Raw genomic sequence first — 25,354 nt, forward strand, 5'->3', positions numbered from 1 at the left:
TTAATAATCATATCATAGTTTATTGCAGCGATATACATTATACCCCCTACTTTGAATTAAATTAAATTTAAATTTAATTTCCATTAGAGAGATTTGATCATTTTGAAAGGTGATGAAAATAAACTGGGTTAGATTGCTTTAAGCTGTAAAATATACAAAAGTCACAATAGTATTGATTGAATGATAAGATGTGACATAAATAATGTTGGTAAAGGCACAAAAGAAGCATGAAAAGAAGCACAACAGGTAAGAGAGAATCACTTCTCATAAAGATATGGATGGCAGCAGGATTTCACGCTACATGAACCGAGGTAGTCATCACATATTTATCATCATATCTGTCATCTTTATGCTTTGTTTTTTCTTAATCACAAAATCTGATTTCTTTTTTTAAAAAATACAAACTTACAGTTTCAGTAGTTGTCTCATACAATAAAAAAAGATTGCAAAATATCATTAATAACCAAAAATATTTATCAAACAACTGAATATACTAAAAAATTGGCTGGCGTTTGAGAACGCCAGGGGAAATCTGAATTGACTAAAACTGTATACCATCAAAGTCTGTTTAGATTTGTTTGTGGATTGTACAATACGTTTGTTAACACCAGAGATTATTCATCACAAGTTGTTAAACACTGTAAACGACAGAAGTGAGTGCAGAAGTGTCAAATGATTCAGTGTTGAACAGCAGAGTATTTCCTCTTAACACTAACATAAATTGACTGTAATAAAAAAAAAATAGAGGTCCCACAATACAAACTCAAAGTAAAAAAAAGTCAGTATACACTTCTGAGATTAAAATCTTTTATATTTTCAGCTATTTCTTCAGTAGAGACTCTACATTTTGACAGTGTGTTTGGGGTCATTATCATGTTGGAATATTCAGCTTCTGCAGACTGGGTGTCCTTTTGTCAGACAGTATTTTGGTTTATCTACAGACATTGATGATGCATCTGTAAATATCATCTCCCTTACACTTCGAACACTCATGAAGCCTCATATGGTCACACTCCCACCTCTGTGCTTCACTGTCAGGACTATGCATTCACTGTGGTAGTCCTGATCAGGTTCACACTAAAGCTGTCTTACTAACAGATTTCCTGTGAACATAGACAGGTGCTATGGTTTGGAAGTATTAGGTGATATTACAAAGGTGTGTACTCACTTCTGTCATATATTATACATTTGTGAATCCTGTTTCCAGCTTTAGATCATGATTATAGTATAAACAATATTGAGAATTATTTCTCGTCACACTAAACACCTGGTAACAAAATGTCCAAGGTGAATACAGACGGTGTTCAGACACTGTGAGTTCTGGCAGCTGGCGTGCCATGAAGCTGAGATCCTCGTTCAGCAGCATCTCATGAGCATTCAGCAGTCCACGCCTTTGTTCAGGCCAGTTTAGTGAGGTTGATGGTACCTTTGATCCACAACGTGTCGATGTCGCCGAGTGATGTCAGTCTGTGGTAAAAGTCAAACAACTGCTGTCCGTCCACAAACACACGAAATCTGCTTTGTTCACAGTGGATCTCAATCTGTGAGGAGACAGCAGACATTTGTCAAAAGCCGTGCACTTACCGATGATTCATTTAAGATAGATAGGATAAACTTAAGATAAACTTTTTATTGATCCCACAGTGGGGAAAGTTCACCGTTACTCCGTTATGTTGTCATGTCACAGCCGTTGAGTAAGAAACCTGGTTTTGATCTAGAATTGCTGTACCGCTCTTTTAAAATACCACCTGACTTTATTTATAAAATGCTTTGTAAATGTCTAAACCAGGGGTGTCAAACTCATTTCAGTTCAGGGGCCACATTCATCCCAATATGATCTAAAGTGGGCCAGACCAGTAAAATCACAGCTTAATAACCTATAAATAACCACAACTCCACATTTTCCTTTGTTTAAGTGCAAAAAGGACATTCTGAAAATGATCACATTTAAGGAATTATCTTTTTGCAAAACATCATGAGCAACCTGAAATTTGTTAAGAAATTAAATTCAATTTCAACAACATTATGCCTCAGTTTATCATTTACAAATTACAAGTTACAGATCACAGAGTGTCTACAAAGGAACAAAACATTCAGTCACAAGTATCTGGAACTGAATGATAAAGTATTTTATTTTATGATCAAAACGACAAAAGTTAGACAAAATAAGAAAAACTACAAAAATAAGAAAAAATACTACAAAATCAAGACACAAAATGACAATAAAATGAGAAAAATGACATGAAATAAAATAAAAAAGACAAAAAAATTTGACAAAAGTTACAAAGCAACAAAAAATAGACAAACAACACAAGCGAGACAAAGAGGAAACACGAAACGACAAAACAATGCACAAAACAGGTAACGCAAACTACAAAATGACAAATATAAGAAACACAAGCGAGACAAAAAGGAAACATAAAATGACAAAAATGTGAAACAAATGAAACGAATCAGACAAATGACACAAAACAAAAAAGAGACAGAAAATTTGACGAAAAGTTACAAAGCGACAAAAAATGGACACAAACGAGACAAAAAAATAGACAAACAACACAAGTGAGACAAAATATTACAAAAATGAGACACAAAACGACAAAAGAACAATGAACAATCTAGTATTTTACTTTATGATCAAAACAACATGTCACGGTCTACAAATTATTTTAAATTTATAGTTTTACTGATTTAGAATCTGCAGTTAATGTCTTCTCTGGAATTTTTACACTTTGAGGGCTGGATTGGACCCTCTGGAGGACCCGCGGGCCACATGTTGGACACCCCTGGTCTAAACTCTCAAGTTACTGCTCCCAGTTGGGTGATCATTTTAACAGAGAGAAGTGAACACATCACATCAGACACTTGTGTAAAGTTGACAGATTGTATCCTCCAAGTCTCCAGCATTTCATTGCTAATATTAATTTTAGTGCAACAGACATGAGCTAAATGTTGATATTGCACAGCTGCAAGCAAATATGTGCTTGTCAAATGGTAAATAAAATGTTTGTATTTCCATTCCTTCTCTATTTTTTGATGACGAACCACCAATTTGTAAAATAATATAAGAAATTATTCAAACTCAGCTTATTAGTGTTAAAAGGTTATTTCATTATTCTTAATTGGTTAATACAATTAATAAGTCAATAGTTACTGCTATAGCGCGATAGTGCTATTATAAAATAACATATATTGGAATGGGGCATTATACTATGAAATAAAATGTGTATTATGAATTAAAATGTGACATCATGACGTAAAATACAACTTATAATGAGTAATTGTGAAGTAAGAAATGAAATTGTGAACTAAAATACAGTTGACATGAAAAGCTATTGGGACAGATGCTACACTGAAATACTATTTTAAGTTTAAAGGTCTGAAATAAAATGAAAATGATATTCAGTAAAATTCAATTATTATGAAAACATGATGAATAACATTTTATTAAAATAAGTTGAACTGCAATATTTTTATTTAGTTGATTCATAAATAGTTGGGTCATTTACATATTTTAAACAATCTACTTATATGATTACTTATGTTTTCATTTACCTGTTTAATAATGTTTAATAATTTTGGGATAAATAGTAGATGAGGACTGCTAAATGCCATCCTTGGTGTTGCTGAAATTCATCTGTATCCTGCATTCACTGCTGGAACTGAAACACAACCTGACTTTTGTTTTCCGTCAATAAATTTGTCATTTCCGTGGCATTTACACCCCACAGCGGTAAGACACTTCAGGTTTATGACAGATGCCGGTACCTTGAACGGCTGATCTCTGATGAAGGGGAAGAAAGGAACGGCTCTGTCAGCGTCTCCCCATGATCCAGACATGCAGGCTCTCCTCAGGATCTGTCGGTCTCTGAATCGAACACACAGCTCCAGAGCCACGTCAGGCGGAGGCTCCCTGGACGTCCCACAGCCACACGTCAGGGCGACGTAGAACCTGCCACAGGAATGAACAGTAACCTTTACATTACCCTTTAATGCCAGATAAACACTGCTGACTGTGTCTGTGGGGGAGGTGGCGTGATTTCAACCTAACCTACTCCGCTCTGATTTTAATCCCATCTGGATCATAGGTGTTGGTAATTTTACATCCTTCACCTCAGGAATTATTACAGCTACAAAAACCAGCAGTTTTTCTGTGAACTGGCTGCTCCTCCTGTCATTTAAGCCCCATCTGGAGCTACATCTTTTCATTGGATCTCAAAAACCCATCCATTATTTATATATCATTTAATCCTCATTAAGATCGAGGGGGCCTGGAGTCTATCCCAGCTGACTTAGGGTGAAGGCAGGAGACACCTGGACAAGTCACCAGTCTATCACAGAACTATATATAGAGACAAACAAACAAATTCACATTCACACCTATGGACAATTTAGAATCACCAGTTAACCTCAGCATGTTTTTGGACGCATGTACATGATAACTCCATGCAGAAAGATCCCAGGCCCAGGCCAGGGATCTTCAGGAAAGCTACATGTTTTGCTAATTTCTAATATGGAAGCAAAATGAAAATACGAGTCAAATGAGCTGCTGTGATATCTGTGGTGATGCAGGATGAGCTGTTTCAAGTTACCCTGGATGTTAAAGTTATCATTGGATCACTTTGATGCTCAAGAAAACCTACAAATATAGTTATTCTCAAGCAAGTTTAAACATCGAGAGAGTCTCAGAATATAAATATCTGGGTATCTATCTGGAACAAAAACTCACAGTAAAATATCACATCCAAACATTATTCTGCTAGCTATGGCAGAAAAATGGATATTTTTACAGACAAAGAACCATTGTTCTGACATTTTGCAGACAGCAAATAATCAAAGCAGTCTTCTTGTCAGTCCTAGATTATGGAGATATTATGTATCTATCCACTCTGAAAGCTTTAGATCCAGTTTATCACTCAGTTTTTTCCACTTATCACTGCTTGTGGTATTAAAAAGTTGTCTGGTATTGGTTTGTGCTTGTCTATAAAACACTGAATGCCACAATACTCTACTTCCTTGTTAAAGTCATCCCAACATAACTATTCAACTCAATCAAGCAGTTGGCCAACACTTGAAGTCCCACGTACCAACACTGTAGACAGTAAAAATGCTTTTAGCTTTTCATTAAGGCTTTGTGCAGCCGTATCTGCCGACCAGTTTAAATCCATGATCATCGACTACACTGCTTCTGAATGTGACCATTTTTAGCTGTGCTCCTTTCTTTGTCTTGTTGATTGTCGCCTTTTTATCCTGTTGACTGGACTCTCAACATCATTGAAAATGAGAATTCCTCGAGATTCTAATGAAGGTTAAATGAAGTTCTGAAGAGAGGTTTTTTTGAAGGATTTGTAAAAAGAATAATGGATATTTATCTTCATCAGGGATCAGATATCTACACAGCAGTCTCACCGCCAATAACCTCGGTCCATTATCCACCAACATAAAGCTCATTGCTAGAAAGCTCAGCATTTTATTTGACACAGACATCAGTTTTTCTCCCCATATCTAAAAAAAATATCCAGTCTTGCTTCCTCCAAATCAGAACAATCTCCAAGATAAAGTTGATGCTCTCACACCCAGACCCGGAAAAACTTGTCCAAACACTCATCTTCTCCCGTCTCCATTATTGTAACTCCCTCCTTTCTGGCGTTCCTGTAAAGCTCCCCTGTTGCCTCCAACTTGTCCAGCAGCTCGGCTTCTTACTGGTTTTAACAGACGGCATCACATCACTCCTATCCTGGCTTCCCTCCCTGGATACCTGTTGCTTTTAGAATTGAGTTGAAAATTGTACTTTTGTACTTTTCACTTTTATAGACTTAATTTTATGTGAAGCTTACTTTTAGCTTTTTTTAGTGTTAGTGTTCTATTCTATATTATGTCCAGTTTATTTCAGATGTTCTCTCCTGTTTTATTTTCATTTTAGCTGCCTGGTTCTTTGGTGTGATGTCGTCTCTCTAATTCTTTAATTCTCTAGTGTTTTTCCTTTTATTTTAACCCTCAATCTTATTCTTTAATTTTCAAACTGCTTAGTTCCTCTGTTTGAGTGGCATGCTAATGTAGCTAATTATTCATTTAACTTATTGTCATTTTTACTATTTATTTTAATCGACTGCTCTGACTTGTCTCCTATAGCTTGTTTGTCTGTGTTTGCATGTTTTAACTGTCAAAGCACTTTGAATGCTGTTCTTAAGGGTGCTATATAAATAAAGTCATTATTATTATTATTATTATTATTAGGGTCCGAGCACCACGAAGTGGTGCGAGGAACCTATTGAAACCCTAGGAATTATTATTAGGGTCCGAGCACCACGAAGTGGTGCGAGGAAACTATTGAAACCCTAGGAATTATTATTAGGGTCCGAGCACCACGAAGTGGTGCGAGGAACCTATTGAAACCCTAAGAATTATTATTATTATTATTTTTCTTCGTCCGCCGGGAAATCGGCCTTTTTGACGCCCTAAACATACACGAAAACGCATGAAAATCGCCACACACATCAGAACCGGCGAAAAATTTGATATTTTAGGGAAATGGCACGCGTGCGTGCCAAAATGGCTCAATAGCGCCCCCTAGAAAATTAAGAAAATTCAGCCCCCGGACAGTGTTTGACCTAGACTTCTGAAATTCGGTACACATATGTAACTCATCAAGACGCACAAAAAAGCTTCTTGCATCATTACCCATAATGCAACAGGAAGTCGGCCATTTTGAATTATGAGTCATTTTTGGACATTTTTTGATATCTATAAACTCAAACAGCGTAATCCTGAGAGAGCTGAAATTAGGCCAGGATGTACTCCAGTCATGGTTGATCAAAAGTTATCAAAACGCTCCGCAAAAGTCTGAGGACGCGGAAATGGCGAGCCACGGAATGCGGCCATTTTGAAATATGATTCATATTTTGGACAATTTTGTCATTTTTGGACATTTCCAAAAGCTATAAACTCAAACAGCGTAACCACGAGAGAGCTCAAATTTGGTCAGGATGGACACCAGTCATGGTTGATCAAAAGTTATCAAAACGCTCCGCAAAAGTCTGAGGGCGTGGCCATAGTTACCAGCGGAATGCGGCCATTTTGAATGTCTTGCCATGAAACAGGAAGTGCTGTCTAACTAGCCTGTACATGCTCCAGTCTGCTTCAAATTATACATGTGTGATCAGAGTCCAGCCCTAATCACGTCCATAGGTTGATATACACTCACAGTCATAGCGCCACATGGCGGCCATTTTGAATTTCTCGCCATTAAACAGGAAGTGCTGTGTAACCAGACTGTACATGCTCCAATCTGCTTAAACAAAAACATTCAGGCAAACAGTTAACATCATAGGGTGCCTGACATGTTTGTTTTTTTTCCGGGTCGATACAGATTTTTTTGTAATCAAGGAGATCAATAACCAAGATTTGGAATCACTACACATTTGCAGAAAAAATAAAGTTTTTGAACAGCACATAAAGTTAAGTTAAAATTAAAATAATCACGAGTTGCAGCCTTTGCTTATTTATGTTTTACATGCTGAAGTTGTCCTTCAGTGTTTCACTGATCAGATTGTGCTGTGGGCAGGAACAAGATCAGAGGGAGGCAGCTGCAGCAGACCCAAAGTAGTTTCACATTCATTTATCTGATCAGATTTCAGGGGGCTTTTTTTTTTTTTTTTTTTTTTAAGAAATGGGACCAATAATTGAAAATATTATTAAAGAGCGCAAAGAGCGCAAAGAGCGCAAATCACATCTTTGTGCCACTTGGTGGCCATTTTGGATTTCTCGCCATGAAACAGGAAGTGCTCTGTAAGTAGCCTGTACATGCTCCAATCTGCCTGAAACTTTACTCTGTCAGGTGCAGCGCCTCCTGGTGGATATGTGTGGGCCAGTCGGGCCGCACGGATGCGAGGACCCGTCCAACGCTGCTTGCAGCTTTAATTATTATTATTATTATTATTATTATTATAGATATAATTATTCCTTTGAGAAGTGTTTCATGTCTGTGCACTTTCTGACTCCAGCTGACTTCAGCTCTCCAGCAGTTTGTTGACTTGACCTGATGAAGGAAACTGTTGAGTTCATTTGTTTAAACTTCCTGTGGCTCTGGCCTTACTGCTGTAATGCAAATCTGTGGGGGGAAGTTTTAATCCAGGGAAAGTTCCTGGAAGTCATTTCCTTTGTAATGAAACCGCCTGGAACTTTTGGTTTTGAGATCATTTACGGGAAAGTTGCACGTTTCTTTAAGAAATGTATTCTGGATCTGGGGATCATGAATACGATACAGAATTTGAAGTAAATTTAGTCGCTAGATGTTGGAATGTCTTTGACAGATGGACAAACATCACTGCCTTTACACAGCATCTAAATCTGTAGGTGAGGCTTAAAGGAAGACATACAGTGAAAAGAATAGGTGCTGTGTGGATACTGAACAGAGGAGGTTGGATTATCAAAGGGAGGTTACATGAAGGTTACCTGTCAGGATGAGAGTCCACGATGCCCACCACCACAACCTTCTTCCCTGGACGCATCCCACCTGTGATGTGACCTCTGAAAGGAACAACCTGCAACCAACACGATCAGCAAGTTAACCGATTAACTGATCAAAACAGAAGGCAGCAATGTTTAAAGTGAAAACCAGACACGGTGATTTAACAAGGATTAAGATCTGGAACAGTCTTCCACTCTCCATAAAAGAGTGTCCCATGTTACCAACCTTCAAACTCACCTTTAACAGTGGCTGAAAGTGAACCAGTCTGGTGACCCCTGACCCTTAACTTCTATGTGTACTTTTTGTAATGTGCTTTTATTGTGTTTTAGTGTCCTATGTTTGTTTTTTGTTTTTTTTTTACCTGCCTAGGGACTGTGGATGTAAATTAGCATTGTTGCTATAATCCATCATATTTACGTCTAATGCTGCCTAAATAGACGTTCATTAATGTGCACTGTCCCTATCAAATAAATAAATCAATAAATCAAATGGACACACAAAGCCATTAATCTAAAATTTAAAACAATAGCTGCAGTATTTGGGCCAATGTAAGCAAAAACCTTCTGAGATTTGAGAATAAGATTGAAACATTTTCAGAAATGATTAGAAGTTGTAGCTATCACAAAAAGTCATGCTATTAAAATATAATGCCATCATTTTACAAGAGAGAGACACAATATTTGACTAAAAATGAGGCATTAGAGAGCAACGCTGTGTTTTTTCTGCTGTAAATTACAAATGTTTCTTTAAAATTGTGGCTTTCATTTCTAAAAACACAACCTCAGCAGGTTATATTGACCTATTTCAATGTATCCAAAGTAATCATCGCATATTATGCGAAATATTATTCCAAAAGAGACACAAAATTAGAACACAGGGAAGCAAATATATAAATGGTTTTTCTTTTGCTTTCAGTGCAGTTACCAGCTTTCTCTCAGCAGCTCGGTCGGTGGAGCAGCTGCTCGGTTTACTCTGATCAGAGCCGTTCCTCTCTGGAAAACTCCATCTCTGGAAAGAAAAGAATAAAAATGACTGGAACCTTCAAGAAGTTACTGTGCCTTCATTTTAGACTGGCTATTTACATGAATATATATATATATATATATATATATATATATATATATATATATATATATATATATATATATATATATATATATGTGTGTGTGTGTGTGTGTGTGTGTGTGTGTGTGTGTAAACAGACGTTTTTCCAGGTGTAGGTGGATTCATGTGTCTTCAGTAAATCTGTCGCAAGTTATTTATTTTTAAATGAAATCATTAAATCTGTTTCATCAGTTTCTTGCTTTAATCTCATCTAATGATTTTTGTAGATTAGAAATAGCCCAATAAAACGTATTCGTTTCTTTTTTTTTGTTTTCTTTTTACTTTATGTTTTGTCTGTTCAAACAATAAAAGCTAAAGTGTCTCATTTTGCACTAATGTGACACATTAATAAACCCATCTTGACACAAACTAAGACAAACGGTTTTATTGTTTTATTTTCATCACTCTCACTGGAAATGAAGTCAAAGCACAACGTTCACAGCGTGACGTCACACGCCCCGTGACCAGCACGTGCTGCGTCAAAGCGTGAATGAAGCTGAGGAAGTGGGAGTTAACCTTCAAAATAAAAGCTTTTGATATTGACAATGCTGAAGTGTTTCACAGATCCCGTCAGTGTGAGAAGAAAAGCAAGAAGCTGATTTATTTACAGGCAGTGGAGTTCATGGAATTTTGGTTGCTAAAAGTATAAAAATAAAGAAAAAGGAATTCATTTAAAACCTGAAAGTTAGAAGCACGATGATGAACAGTCTGTTCAGAGAAAATGTGGAAAGTTGTGGAACTTCGCTGTGGCTTAAAGGGAAAAACTTTAGCCAACTGTCTCAAGTGGAAATGCCAGAACTAAATGATACACGTCTGAACTGGATGACACTTTGAGTCTAATTAAGGTTGTACTTGTTTTATCTCTGTCTTTTCTGCTCTCTGTAATGTCCATTTATTAATAATCTCACATGACCGAGGAGGGATTTCAGTTGTATTTATAATCATAAAACATACTTAAAATGATTTGGAAAAAAAAAAAACTGTTAAAATCACAAGAATGATGCCAGTTAAACATGAATGTCCTTCACTCCAGTTGTTTACTATCCTTGTCTCACTTTGCTTAAACTAAAATATAAGCAGCAAGTTTAAGATTCAGATAAACAGTTGATAGTTTTATTATTTATTACAGGGACCTTCTTAGCTGTAGTTTAGAACCTTCCACACAGATCACTGAGGTTTTATATTAGTAGTTTAAAGTGAAATCACTGCTTATTTTAGCCAACTTGACATTAGTTAGTAGAATGAAAGGTTTACTTTCATTCCTTTCAAAAAACCAGTTAAACTCAATTTGTATCTAAACTGTCACCTATAAAATAAAACTGTCCAATATGAAACAGACTAATATTGAAGTCGTCTGTCAGACTGTTTCCGTGCAGCGTGTTCTGGTTTACTGACTCAGTTGATCAAACTCACCTTCCTGCCCTCCGCTGCCACTCTGTGGGTTTCAGCCATGTTGGTGTGAAGGAAACAAGCAGCAGAGAAATGAGCTGCAGATCCAGTTTGTCCGCCTCCGACGTCCCCTGTCGACTGAATCAACACTGACGAAGAGCTTCAATCTGCCTCAGTGCACGCACATACACGCGCACACACACACACGCACGCACACACACACACACACACACACACACACACACCCAGCCCTGGTAATCAGCTGCCCCTGCATGCCTTTCTCTCTCAGGTCAATAACAAGTAGGCTCATTGTGAGGCTCTGACTGCAGGCGAACTCCAAAAACCAAACTCTCCTACTGGCTAAATGAAACTCCAGCATCTCTTACTCATTCCAAATAGGTGTAGGCTCCTGTTAATGCCAACGATACTGATATATGCATGCAACAGACAATCCGTAGATTTACCTGTAGATCACATTAGATTCCAATTTATTATCATTACACATGGACAAGAGACTTGATATAGTATAACCATGAAGTGCAAATGGTTTGTTATAGACATAAGGAGTGAATATTGAGATGCTATGCACATATTCACAGATTGTAATAACAACTGGAGGTGCCGATAGACGTAGTATAGGGATTTATATGAATGGATATAGACGTAATATGCAGATTACTGGATGCTATAAATACACTGCACAGCAATGAACATGCAGTACTGTACATCTGATAATAAAGTGCAGAGACTCACAGATGTGTTTGATGTCGTGTTCTAACAGTTCATATTAAAGTGGTTCTGAAATGCCTCTTGTAATCCATTTATCACACTTGAATTATGGGATGTTATTTAAAAGGTTAGTGCTATTTAAAACTCACATTTAGTAAAACAACAGTGTTCACAAGAAATCAAGATAAAAAGTGAAATAAAACCGATGGGATACGATGCAAGTAAAATAATCAGTCAACAAATGTAATATCAGCAATAGTTAAATAAAGCTGTGGCCATGAAACATTCAAATGTGAGAAAAAGGTTAGTTTTATCACTGGAAGGGCTCTTTAGGAAAGTGATTGAGCTGAATAATCTGATAGTAAGAGGTTAAAGTAGTGCATCAGTATTTTCAAAAGATGAAATATGTCTGATGGAAGAAAAAAAGCTGCTGAGAATAACAGAACTGCACAAATTTCCAGAGTTTACTGTGATAAAAATACACACATTAGAGGACTAAAGTCCCAGACACTGCTGCTGGAATGACTGCAGCATTTCAGTCTGAGTTAATCAGTATTTTTCCTCTCAACAAATCTCATTACAAGAAAGATCCAAACCATTAAGTTGTACTTGACTATCTTTTTAACCTGATTGTTGCTCTTGGTCCAGACTTATCTGCTTCAGATAAGTTTCATTTTAAAAATGGAGACAATAATGCATTCAGTCTAGGTTATTTTCAGCAGCAGATTAATCCACTGCCGGGCTCCAGTGAGTATTTGTGGTAAAGGAACTAAATGAAATTAAACTACAGTGTGACTCAGTCTTTCATTTTAATCGGCTTTAGATTCTCTCACTAGTTTAGTGTTGGTTTGGATGTGAGCATGAGATTCACCGACAACGAAGAAAACACTGACATATTTATTTCCAAGGTTAGTAGAATTAGTGAAGTATTATGCTATATTTGCATCATGCAGTTTGAGGGGAAGTTGATAAGAACTACATCTGAGATGTCTAGACATTAAAAAAATGGAATCAAGTCCAGATATACTCACCAGGTCTGCAGCGGAGCGACGAGGCTTCTCCTGGAAATGTTGTGACCCATCTGTGACGATGACTGTGACGTTCCACATTTACTGCAACTGAGAGAACATCAAATAAGCTCATCGTCCTGTTGAAACTTTCCATTTTCATTCTCCACACAGAGTAAAAGAATGGGAGGAAGCAGGAGGACATGTGGTCAAAGGAAAGGGCCGAGCTGCAGGAGGAGGAAACAGGCAGCAGGATGCCAGCAGAGGCTTCAGTGTTTGGTGTTTCTACATGTTACACACAACATTAAACTGTCTGTCAGTCTGTAGAACAGCCTTCATTATGACATCTGTGAAGCTGACAGGAGTTTGTTCTGCTTTAATTGAGTGAAGGGACAAACATATTAGTAACAAAGTGTCAGATTAGCAGTGGTAATGTCAATAACAACAGTGCATCAGTGTATTGTTTTCTTCCCACTGCTGTATGAAAAGGCCCTCAGCCTCAAAAAACACAAAGGGACAAACACAATGATCACAAAAAAAAAACACTAAATGACCACAAAAAGCACTAAATGATTTCAAACAAGGTATAAAGAAAAGCAAAAATGGCTGCAAAGACACACAAAAGGACTACAAAAGCACAACATGACTACAAAAATGTCAGTCCCACCGCTCCAGGCTCCACCCCTGCTTCAGCTGAGGAAACTCTGACCCACTTCAGCCCGACCGCTGCCCACCACCCTGCTCCAGCCTCGGCCTGCTTTCAGATTCCAGACCATTACTCAGACCTGCCCCCTGTCAGCAGAGTGCAGCAGTCTTACAGGTTCTTATCATCCTCCTGTACCGGTCTGTTAGTCCCCATCTTTAGTCCGACCTGCACTCAGTCTGTGTCCGCTTGACTCAAGGTCTTTGAATCTAATGCGTTGTGATTTTGAGTAGGAGTGCTGTAATGTTAGGGACTTCTGATTTAGCTTATGAAGTAGTTTCTGTTAGTATATGCTACTGTTAATGTACTTTCTGATCACACACAAACTGACTACAAAAGTGTGTGGCAAAGAAAACAAAAAACACAGTAATTATAAAGTCAAAGAAAGAGTATGAAAATGATGACAAAGAGACACAAAACAATTAAATAAAGGGACACAAAATGTGTACAAAGACACACAAAATGACTAGACACTTAAAATGATGACAAAAAAAGACTGATATTAAAAAAAAAATCTAAATGAGTACAAAAAACCCCCAAACAAAATACCTGCAAAGATACAAAAAAGGTCTACTTAGGAGAAGCTCCTTGAAGTGCTTTGACCCTTCACTGTCTCATAATCTGTGCATGGACTGATTATGAACGCTGGATATTTGGAGTAACAAAAAGCAGCTAATGTTTCATATTACAATATTTAATAAACAATCTAAGTGTAAATGTGATCAGTTGAAACTGTGCCACACCGGCTCCAGTCAGTATAATACATCCAGCTGATGGTAATGTTTATTCTATCATAATCTAACGTGTACATTTGTGATTAAACTGAGCTTGTTTTCTGTCATCCTACTTAGAAATGGATGCTGCTGTCAGGTCACGAGAATAAACCAAAACAAAGTTGGCTGACATTTTGAACATTTTAATATGAAGTTACTGTAGAAAAATACATAAATAAGCAATAAAAATGCAGTTAAAAAAATGTTGTATAAAACAAACAATCTCAGCAGTATGGTAGAAGATACATTATTATAATAAAGCCCTTTGCAAACATCCATCCATCCATTATCTATACACCGCTTAATCCTCATTAGGGTCACGGGGGGGGCTGGAGCCTATCCCAGCTGACTCAGGCGAAGGCAGGGGACACCCTGGACAGGTTGCCAGTCTGTCACAGGGCTACATATATAGACAAACAATCACTCACACATTCACACCTACGGGCAATTTAGAATGATCAATTAACCTCAGCATATTTTTGGACTGTGGGAGGAAGCCGGAGTACCCGGAGAAAACCCACGCATGCACAGGGAGAACATGCAAACTCCATGCAGAAAGATCCCGGGAAAGCCAGGACGCGAACCAGGGACCTTCTTGCTGCAAGGCGAAAGTGCTAACCACTACCTACTGTGCAGCCCCCCTTTGCAAACACAATAAGAATAAAATTCTATGATTCAAAAGATAAATACAGAACGCAAAATATAAAAAATAAGCAGTGTGACTTCTGTGCATTAATTACTAACTTGTATAATTAAATAATGATAATTATTAACATTATTATGAATTATTATGAAATTTTATGTCCAGTCAGAGACAACTTCAAATAAAATATCTGTTAACCCATAAGTCTCACAGCAGTCAACACAGACAGTGTTTGTGGATCCACAAGGAGCATATATATACGTATATTTTTAGCAATAAAATTCTTTGATAATTGAATTAAAATTACTGCACAAAACAAGCCAGCCTCAGACTGTAATATTCACCTCCCCTAAGACTTTTAAAGCCTAAAAGCTGAAATTTAACACTTTAAACACACAAAACAGATTCCCTTAAAGCTGGGGGAGGCAGGGTTTTTCTTTTTGTTTAAAAATCTACACTAATCTTTGAAGATATAGTAATCCAAGTGGTCTGACTAGAAACTTTGGCTGCAGGCTTTAGAAAAGCCTGCAGCAAATCACAGCTTCACACTGAGATCAGGTGAGGTTCAGGTTTACAGTTTATGCAGTTTCATTTATCAGATGCTTTTATCCAAAACGACGTACATCTGAGAGTAGATATGACAGAAGCAGGGATATAGTCAGGAGAAAACAACCTGAAAAAGAGCCATAAAACCAGTTCAAGTGATAATAGGACCGTGGTGCTGACAGGCGGTGCAGATGTAATAGGATTTGGGGTTTTTTGTTTGTTTTTTGGGTTTTGTTGGCGTTGTGTTGTGCCAAGGTGTTCAGTGAAGAGCTGGTTTTTATTTTTTTCTTAGAGACTGAGAGAGACTCTGCAGATGGAACACAGTTTTGGAACTCGTTCATTGTCGTTTGAAGGTTTTCAGATACTAGTGTCGATATAAAAGCTGAATTTCCATGTTCTTATATTTACCAAAACAAACCAAAGGTCTCCAATATTGTCCAAACAAGCAGCTGAGAAATGAATCTGCCAAAGTGACATAACTTAAAATGGCAAAATTTGGTTTAAATCAGGAACTAACTTCTCAAAGAACAGCTAATTTATTCATCTAAACACACATCTGATGCCAACTTTCAAGACTTTGGACCAAAAATGTTGCATTTGATCCTCTTCTAAGGAACTGATATGGATTTGTGCTCCGCTGGTGTAGAAACAGTTTCTTTCTTCAGTCTCTACACTTTTAGAACAACAGAGTTTGGTAACTCATTCCACCGTCGGGGAACCACAGAAGAGGACTGTCCAGCAGAGTCCTGCTGTGGTGGTTAGTCGATAGCTAGACTCTTCTGCGAGTTACCAAACTCTGTTCCATCTGCAGAGTCTCTCTCAGTCTTTAAGACTAAAAACCTAACGAGGTCTGCAGTGAAAGCAGAAGAGGCGGTGCAGTGGAGTAAGGTCTGAATCCCAGTGGCTGAATCCCCGACTTTTTTTTTTTGGCCTCCAGTAATGAGCTGAAGTGACAGGAGGGCTGTATGTTCAGATTCTGGCATTTTACCGTCTCCAGATTGTTGCCGACTACTTTAATAAAAGCACAGCTCAGTACCTTGTGATATATCTAATGCAGGTGTGTTGATCGAGATAAGAAATAATGCATTTTGCTATTCTGAATGTGCCAATAAAATAATAGTGCAAACTCAAAGCGATTTTACTTGCTTTGCGGTTATTTTTTTAAGCTGTTTCATCGAATGAGATGCTCCACCTTGTTTCATCCTGATCAAACTTTCCGCCAGTCATGAATAAAGTTCCATGAGGTGATCTAAACCAGTTTTCCCAGCAGGAATGAGAACGATGCTCCCACAGCCAGACCCAGAACGAGGAAGAAGGTCATCAGAGAGCCGGCTGTCTCACAGTCCTTAGAGCGCACCAACCTGATGGACACACAGCGACAACATGTCCACTACTTTAATCACATCATTAAAAAACACTCTGGAGTGAATTAGATTTGAAGCACCAGTCTGACGTGTTGTTGGGATCATTTTTGATCAACAGCATCACATTTATTTGAGGGCTTTGATGGAACAACAAGAGGACCAAACCAGTTAAATCACCACAACATGCAAGAAGACGTGTCTGTGGTTAAAATTCAAGTAGCACTAGAAACACTCTATCTAAATCAAAAAGCTTTATCCTGTGTTTATTGGCTGATTATAACCTGATAACCAGAATCAAATGTGTTTTTGTTGACATTTTCTCTATTCAGTTTGTCCAGACCCTTCAGTAGTGAATGATGTAGCCACACTGCTAGCATAATGTTTAGTTTAGGTTCATTATTATGTGACGATCGGCGTACGTTGGTCTGTTTGTCAGTAGCTATATAGCATTGGATTTGTATATGATTGTGTTCATTTGCTTTTTCTTTATTTTGTTTATTATTTTGGTGTTGATTTATGCTGTACCTTGGATATTATTTCGTTGATTATTTGGTCAGATATTCAGTTGTTTTGTGTTTGTTTCTTGCCCTGCTGTCCCAGATGTTGATTCAGACTTTCTGTTTTTTTTCCTGGTACAGCTCTTTCAATGGAGGCACCACGGGAGAGTCGGAGAGTGCTATGAATAATAATAATATTAATAATAATAATTCATCTTTAAAAAAAAGCTGAGGCTCATTGGAATTCTTTCTATTTTCTATTTTTTTCGTTTCCATCCTTCAGAGCGACTGAAAGAAAAGAAAACAGGTGTGATGCTGCATGGCTTCCAGTAGCGTACTCACTGTGGGGCGTAGGCCATGCAGAGGCTGGCCAGGTATCCGTTAGAGAAGGAGAACAGAGCCATGATGATGACGAAGCAGCTGTCGTGACTGAAGACGGTGAGGTTGGAGTCCTGGATGTTGCACAACATGAGCAGAGGGATGAAGACCAGACGAAGCAACACGGCGGCTGGAAACAAACGGCTCTCCTTCGACGGCTGCACAAACGTTCAGAAATCATCAAGATGACTGTTGAAAACATTTTCAGCTTTACAAGCTATGAGTCAGAATTAGTGAAAGTTATTAGTGCTGCAGGGATTTGGTTAATTTACTACTTCAGCAAATTCTGTCTATTGGTTGCAGTTGCAGAAGGCTAAAATAATTCAAGCTGCAGATCAGAATAAGAACAATAAGTCAGAACAAATGATTGAAGAAGTTCTGTATAATAAGACAAATTTTTGACATTTTAAAGAAGAGAAATAATCTTCTCAGTAGCTAAGCATATTGGGAAACATATCTTTACAGGAACACCGATTTATCAGTAAATCAAGCGGGTCTTTGGTTCCATTCTGGGTTAAAAGTGTTTCTACAAGGCCGGCTGCAGACTCACCCACTGGAGGAGAGACGGAGTGCTGCGACCCACCAGGTCCATGACATTAAAAACGATGAAGCAGCAAACACAGGTGAACACTTTGTCTGTTCCAAACAGAGAGCACAACTGACTTATTGCACATGAAAGATAAAACTGAAAGTATGCACTACTGTTCAAAAGTTTGGGGTTACTTAGAAATGAAGATAACATTAAATGAATCAGAAATCCAGTCTAGACATTGTTAATGTGGTTGTTCATGTGGTAAATGACTATTCTAGCTGGAAACAGCAGATTTAGGTTGGCTTCATCTGTTTGTGCCTCAACATTATGCCATATAGATCAATGTTAAGTCTCTAATTCAAAGTCAGTTGCATTTTTTCTGCTTTATATCGGAGGCCAGCTTTTGGCTACATCCTGGTGCATGGATTCAGGTAACCACTGGCAATATGCAGACAAAATAAATTCATCTTCAGTCTTCCAGACAGAAAGGAGAGCCTCTCTGTTGTCAATTCTCTACCCATCTATATGGGGTACAGAGGAACATTTCCAGCAACCATCACTCCTGTGTTCTAATGCTACATTGTGTTAGCTAATGGTGTTGAAAGGCTCATTGATGATTAGAAAACCCTTGTACAGTTATGTTAGCACATGAATAAAAGTGTGAGTTTTCATGGGAAACGTGAAATTTCCTGGACAACCCCAAACTTTTGAACGGTAGTGTATGCCTGATATTAATGTAACAAAAAACAAACAAACAAAAAACTACAGTGTAAATCATGCTGGTTGGAAAATTAAGGGAAAGCGCTGAATTGGAGAAAAAGAATTTAATAAATTTGAGTTAGATTGAATTAAAAACTGTTCAGCTGAGTCACTGTTATTCATACAGGACAGTTTAACCTAACAAGGTCAAATATTGTGGTTCAGACCCCACATTGTTATTGATATGAACTGACAGGAGTCAGTGTAAATATTAAGGATTAAAATGCTACAAAAATGATATAACAAAAAACACTCCACCTAACTATAAAAGAACATTAACTAACAGCTACAGCATAGAGATGAACCAGACTAAGAACTAAATGTACAACTCTAAAAACGTAATCCTTATGAGCAAGCAAATCACATCTTCTTAATGTCACTGGATGTACTGCCGTTTCAGACACACACAGTGAGTTTCTATCAAGAATGTTTCCCATACGTTCAACTCTTTCTGACCCTTTGACTGATTTTGAGTCAAAGTAAGTGAAAATGAAAAGCTAGAATTTTTAAGTTGAATGAGTTTGAAATGAATGAACTGTGTGTGTCTGCAGGATGCTGCAGCGGAGTCTCACCCCAGACAGTGTTGTCCCTGTAGACCGTCCGGACTCGAACTGTGATGACAGGAAACACCGACAGGGTGACGGCGAACACACACGTCACACACAGAGCCATCAGCCAGATCTGGAAAACACAGGAAGGTGTTCATCAGGATGTGAAGATTAGACACCTCATACCTGAAAACAAACTCTCACCAAGAGTTACGGTAACGACAGGGAGGAACAGACTGAATGAATGACCGCCTGGACATGTCTCTACCAAACAAAACGGAGGGGGCAACTTTGAAAATTCTAATTTAAAAAAAGCAGGTGAAGGACAAACTCCTGCTCATCTTAGCCCTGTCCTCTCATCATCAGAACTGTGGGCACAGGCTCATTAACACTAGACAGCTGAAGATGGAAAAATATAGCCTGAACTGATGATTTCAGATTCAACGGCATGAATCCACGGAGCCAGCGCTTCTCACGTCACCAGCCTCTAAACAATAAGTCCCCTTAACACTAATGAATCACAGCGTCATCATCAAACTGCACATTTTGAACCACCAGGACAAATATAATTTAAATTCTTTAGAAAGAAACAACACTCAGCAGATGATGTTGACCTTCTTGAAGACGGCCAGGACGGAGGAACGCTCCTCTGGTTCACTGATGAACGTTCTTTCAGCCTCGAGCTCTTTTTCACTGATGTTCACAATGCTTTTGTCTTCAAAACAAAAACAAAAAATAAAAAATAGCAGGCTTAATTAACAATCTGATCACCCAAACCCAAATAAATCACCGACAGAGCTGGATGAGGGTTTGTTAGAACCGACCTGTGCTGCTGAGGAGCTCCTGCGATGTCTCCTGACTTCTGGTCAAATAAAAACGGGCAAATTCCTGCAGGGGAGAGTCGACACTGAAATATTTATGTTGAACATTTTACGAACTTTGGGTTCTGGAATGTTTTCTGCTGATAAAGGAGTAGTCGTAGTAAATTCAGCTTGCTGAATAAATAAATACATAAATGAAATAAGCTCTTTAAAGAGCTGCGTAGTTCTAGTTGGTGTGTTGCTGTACGATACTGACATCGTTTAGATTTTATCTCCAGACAATTCTGTGACGTAATTTAGTTTGTTTGATCGTTTTAGCAAGCAGGTATGTTTATCTAGCACCTGATCACACACAGGTTATTCTAAGTGCTTTAAAGAAAAAGTTAAAAAAAAAAAAAAAAAACTTGTAAAAGATAAAATACAGCAGAATAGAAATAAATCATAAAAACAAGTTGAATAAAGTGCACACACATTTGAAAGAATAATATAAACAACAGAAAAAGGCAAAAAGTAAGGAAAATAAAAGCATGTAAATGACAGATTTTAGACAGGGCTGTGAGGAATTAGATCCTAAAACCATTGATGCGTATGCTAATGCTAATTCAGTAACAACAAACATTCTGCTTTAAGAATTTTCAATCACCACAGTTAAATCTAAAGTTGTTAAAATTAAAGTAACTGTCAAGCAGACTCCTGAGTGGAACAGGTTGATTCTGATGCCTTTCAGGAGCTTGTTTAAAGCGGTTTCGTGTGTGACGGTGTGCAGATCCTGACCAGGTGAGGCAGCAGCAGGTAACACAGCAGAGTCCCCAGAGTGGCGACGCACGGAGTGATGAAGTATCCCAACGCAGCCGAGCTTTGATCCGGTTTCGCTGCAGAAAATAAAGCCACACTTTGGTTTCATTTACGTCCACAAACTACACTACAGGACGGCCATTTTACCTAAATACACACTGATCAGATCAAACGTGAGTTCAGAAATCTAAAAGATGTTCATTTACAGAAGCTGTGTTTCCATCACATACTGTCGTTTGTACACTAGTGAGCACTGATGTCTCATTCGCTGTCAGTTTTAATCATTAAGCTAATGAATTCCTGTTAAAACAGTGTTTAAAGAACACAAATACTGGGCATTGTCTGCATTATTATCTGGTCTAAACTATAACATCACCCTCTACTGTAAAGTTTTACAACTGAAGAGTTAATTAGTTGATTTGTTAAGTCACTGTAAGAAAAAATAACAAAACTTCACTGGTTGTTGCTCAAAAGTTTTGCCCACAAATCAGAGACAGTCAGTTTACTGTCATACAGAAGAACAGCATTCAGAAAATAATCAGGTTCAAAAAACTGCGAGCAAAACAATGTTTTCTAAAAAAGAATCCCTCAAATCGTGCTTTTGATTATCTAAATACTTTGCGATTAATTTAGTAGCTGACAACTACTCAGTTAATTGGTTATTCCTAATAATTCCGGGCGGACATCAATGGTATTTTCTACATATATAGTATAGTACAGGGGTATTGTACTAAAACTAAATCCATGGGAACCCGACATGTATTTAGTTGGTGATACAGAAATCCCATAAATCTGTTTTTATGTTTGATCTGTTTAAACTGCTGCTACTGCAGCTGATAAAACACAGACAAGAAAACTGATCAGTTTATTAGTATTTACTGCAGAGAATATTCAATCAGTAACTTCAGTTTCACTTTGATTTGGCCACAAATTACAGTGATTTCCTTCATTATGAGACAGTGTCAGACCTACATGCACTTCAATACAATATCATGTTTGAATATATGAAGTTTGATAGTTTTATTCTCAGTTATCAATAATCAGCTGTATTGATCTGTAAAATAAATACATTAACGCACGTTTAACAGTTTTCTACCAGCATTCCTGTCATACATCATTTCCAGTCGCAGCTTTTTACCGTCATAAATCTTTATGTTCCTCATTATTTTCCATTTAAACAGCCTGTTGACTGAAGCAGCTGAACACCATCGGATTATTTAGTGCAGAAAATGAGTCAAATGATCGGTAAACACTCCTGTTTGTGTAACGAGTTTGAAGCAGAAAGTCTGAAAGAAAGTTGAAAACCACCTTCATACCTTATAACTCTCACTGAGGGTTTAGTTTTTGTCAAGCCGACTTAAACAGAGAAAGTCTGACTATGTTAAACTGTCTTCATACTTCAGTCTCTGATCCTCTGATATGATAAATGCCGTAAACACTAGAAAAACTGCACCGGTTAAAACAGAAACGTCCCGTCAAATTTACAATCTCCTTATAGTTTATTGATTATAGGTCTGGTTCTGTTTCAGATGAAGTCTGGGTCCAGACTAGTTAGTGAGCTGGGGTATGGTATGTAGTGGATTAAACCAGGCCTCAAATTTTGCCTTGAGGAATTTTAGAAATCAAATTACTGAAATAACTCAAGGAATCATTTAAAGCATCAGTAATAACCATGTAGTGATATAATATGTGAACGTGTATCAGGCACGGAGCGTGTTTAGCATTTAACACTTGATTATACTCACATACTTCCACTATAGAAACATTTACACAAGAATTGACTTGTATTGGGGTATTTTTTTACAGTGTGTTATTATCACTTTTATCTCAGTAAAGATTCTGAATACCAGCTTTGCATCGGTAACATTTCAGGACAGCTACTGTCAGGAGGTCTGGTACTTACTCAAGATGGAGGACAGCATGGCGACGGCAGCAAAGATGCCGGCCAGACCCTGACCGCTCATGAACAGAGTGGAGTAGCGAGGAGGAAACAGACCGACCACTCCGAACAGACTGCCCTGCAGCACTGCACCGAACACTGAACACAGAAATACATTTAGAACATAGTGGAGTCATAGAAGACAGCAGTGAAAGCTCAGAGTATCACTCAATACCAACCAGTGCTGGAAGAAAGTAGACGACAATGTTACCACCTTCCTCAGCAGCTGTTTAAGTCATTTTTAAGAAAAAAAAAATGTTGAAAAACTGTGAAAATTTGAGAAAACAGCTGTCAGATATTTTAACAATGTAATTCTCCTGTGATAAAATAATTTACACTACTGTTTAAAAGTCTAACATCAGCATGTCTTTGGGGAAAGATCCCAGGCCCAGGCCAGGATGCGAACCGGGGATCTTCTCGCTGCAAGGCAACGGTGCTAACTAGCCTATGAGCCTGATAAAATTTATATAAAATAAAGTAAATTAAATAAAACATATGAAAATTAACCTATGAACTGCCGGTAGTGCAATACAGAACAGCTTATTGAGGTGACAGCAGTGCAAATATTGGAGCAGCTTGTTGAGATGTACGGTAGCGCAAATGATTCAGTACGTGAAGACAGATTACAGATCATGATATATTTTACTTCGCTTGACATCTATGCTAGTTTCCAGCAAACGCAGTCAAGATAAGAGACAAACTTTTAGCTGCTGAAGCTGAACAACGTGCAATAATATTAGAGAACATAAAAAGCAGTTCATCTGATGTAACTGGAAAGATCGTCAGATTAAAGCTGAATGTCAGCGGGATCACAAGAGAACCTACTGTTAATGAACCAGATGGTTGCCATGGTGATGGAGAAGAAGGCGTCCGGCTGCATGGGGACCTGGACCAGAGCAGCAGTGAGGGAGAAGAGGAGGAAGATGCCGACCAGGCTGAAGGCCACACGGAAACGCTCTCTCACCCTGAACACAGAAACATCTGCATTAGTAGGGTCAAAATAGAACAGCAGGACTTTTTGTATCAAAGTTGATAGTTTTGCTTTTTTCAGGCCTAAAATCAACATGGGCGCCTATAACCAAACACCACATGGTATTTTTAGACAAAGATTCTTCTAAATATTATATATACAATTGAGTCAAATTGAAATTGTAAGTTATTTATAAAGATACTGTAGTAAACCTGTTGACTACTTTATATTAAATAACTAAGAAAGCCTTGGAGTCTTGCCAGTCTTTTCTTCAGGAGGAAATGACATCATGTGGAGCAGGTCATGTGATCTGGAATTAACACACTTCCGAAACTATGTTCGCCGAAACTGTCAAGCAAGGTAAATAACATCTATCCATTCACCTAATGTCTGAACAAAAGAATCAGAAACTAAAGCATCAACAAGAAGACATGATGAACGTTTTTGAGCTGCTTTTGTAATGGATAACTTAGATTTCTCAGACACAGATACAATTTGTTACTTTCCATATAAAATTTGATATATTGCCAAAAAAGAAATATGTCATGATTATCTCCACTAAATAAAAACAACACAATCAAAACTATTTTTGAACAAGCTCATTTTATTATTGTTTAGCTAATTAGAAGGTGGTTGTTATTAAATTCAGATGGTTATGTAGTTGACATTTTAGTGATATCCAGTCATTTTTTATTAATAAGTGATTGTTTCCATAATAAATAATTATGGAATTTGTAAAAACATGATAATGAACATAAAAAAAAATTAGTTTCTTTTTATTTTTAATAAAAATGTATTCAAGATATATCTTATGGTCTTCAAAAGTCCCTCAATTATAGATTGACCCAGTAACAATCATCATTCTCATCTTTTGAATATAAAACTGTGTCATTTTGGAATGTGTGTTCCTCTAAAGACAGCAGTGTTTCTGTCTTGAGTTCAACTTAACGCCTGTTTATTAGCACATAGAATGAAAGAATTACTTGTACATTTGAATCACTTTTTTTGTCAGCTGTATTCAGCTATAAACTGATCATTAAGAATGACTTGATCCTGGATAGGCAGCAGAAAACTAAGCTAGAGCGTGTATTTGAGGTCAGCGCAGCATCAGAAGATCTTCCTGTTTGTTTCTGCTACATTCACATGTTCTGCACTCACCACTGATACAGGAAGGAGTTGAGCAGGGTGAACAGCAGCAGGGGCAGCTGGGAGAGCAAAGCCATCCAGCTGTCATAGTTGTAGTCTTTGGACGTGCTGCCTGAGGTGCCGTTAGAGGTGGTGTTTGGTGCTGCGAGGCGCTCGTTGAAATACTGAAGAGAGGAAAAGAATAAACAGGTTTACATGCATAAAAACATCTGCAAACTCCTGGTACTATTTCTGATCACTCTAG

At 37.8% G+C, this 25,354-nt stretch overlaps 2 protein-coding genes across 2 annotated transcripts in view; both read right to left on the reverse strand.

Annotated features, from left to right (window-relative positions):
* Positions 1-16,571, reverse strand: LOC111572271 (galectin-related protein-like). Its single transcript, XM_023275853.3, has 7 exons — positions 16,554-16,571; positions 12,721-12,807; positions 10,985-11,127; positions 9,392-9,475; positions 8,452-8,540; positions 3,766-3,949; positions 1-1,541 (listed from the first exon to the last, which is right to left on the reverse strand). Exons 3-7 carry the CDS (start codon positions 11,021-11,023, stop codon positions 1,398-1,400), a joined length of 540 nt encoding a protein of 179 aa, XP_023131621.1. The 5' UTR covers positions 11,024-11,127; positions 12,721-12,807; positions 16,554-16,571; the 3' UTR covers positions 1-1,397.
* The window catches only part of LOC111572258 (equilibrative nucleoside transporter 2-like), a 14,013-nt gene continuing 2,958 nt past the window's right edge, over positions 14,300-25,354 (reverse strand). Inside the window, exons 4-13 of the mRNA XM_023275834.3 lie at positions 25,123-25,274; positions 23,820-23,959; positions 22,959-23,093; positions 21,035-21,132; positions 20,264-20,327; positions 20,054-20,154; positions 19,464-19,572; positions 18,151-18,236; positions 17,565-17,758; positions 14,300-16,722 (exon numbers count right to left, since the gene is read on the reverse strand). Coding sequence (XP_023131602.1) covers positions 16,611-16,722; positions 17,565-17,758; positions 18,151-18,236; positions 19,464-19,572; positions 20,054-20,154; positions 20,264-20,327; positions 21,035-21,132; positions 22,959-23,093; positions 23,820-23,959; positions 25,123-25,274 — 1,191 coding nt within the window. The 3' untranslated portion in view covers positions 14,300-16,610. The remainder of the gene's footprint in view (positions 16,723-17,564; positions 17,759-18,150; positions 18,237-19,463; positions 19,573-20,053; positions 20,155-20,263; positions 20,328-21,034; positions 21,133-22,958; positions 23,094-23,819; positions 23,960-25,122; positions 25,275-25,354) is intronic.

This window comes from Amphiprion ocellaris, chromosome 4, assembly GCF_022539595.1.
Source record: "Amphiprion ocellaris isolate individual 3 ecotype Okinawa chromosome 4, ASM2253959v1, whole genome shotgun sequence".
NCBI classification, from domain to species: Eukaryota; Metazoa; Chordata; class Actinopteri; family Pomacentridae; genus Amphiprion; species Amphiprion ocellaris.

Coding starts and splice junctions, on each gene's coding strand:
- LOC111572271 (XM_023275853.3), bottom strand. CDS start 11,023: ATGGCTGAAACCCACAGAGTGGCAGCGGAGGGCAGGAAG. Junction 8,541..9,391: donor GAGCTGCTGAGAGAAAGCTG/GTAACTGCACTG, acceptor TGTTGGTTGCAG/GTTGTTCCTTTCAGAGGTCA. Junction 1,542..3,765: donor TCAGAGATCAGCCGTTCAAG/GTACCGGCATCT, acceptor GTCTCCTCACAG/ATTGAGATCCACTGTGAACA.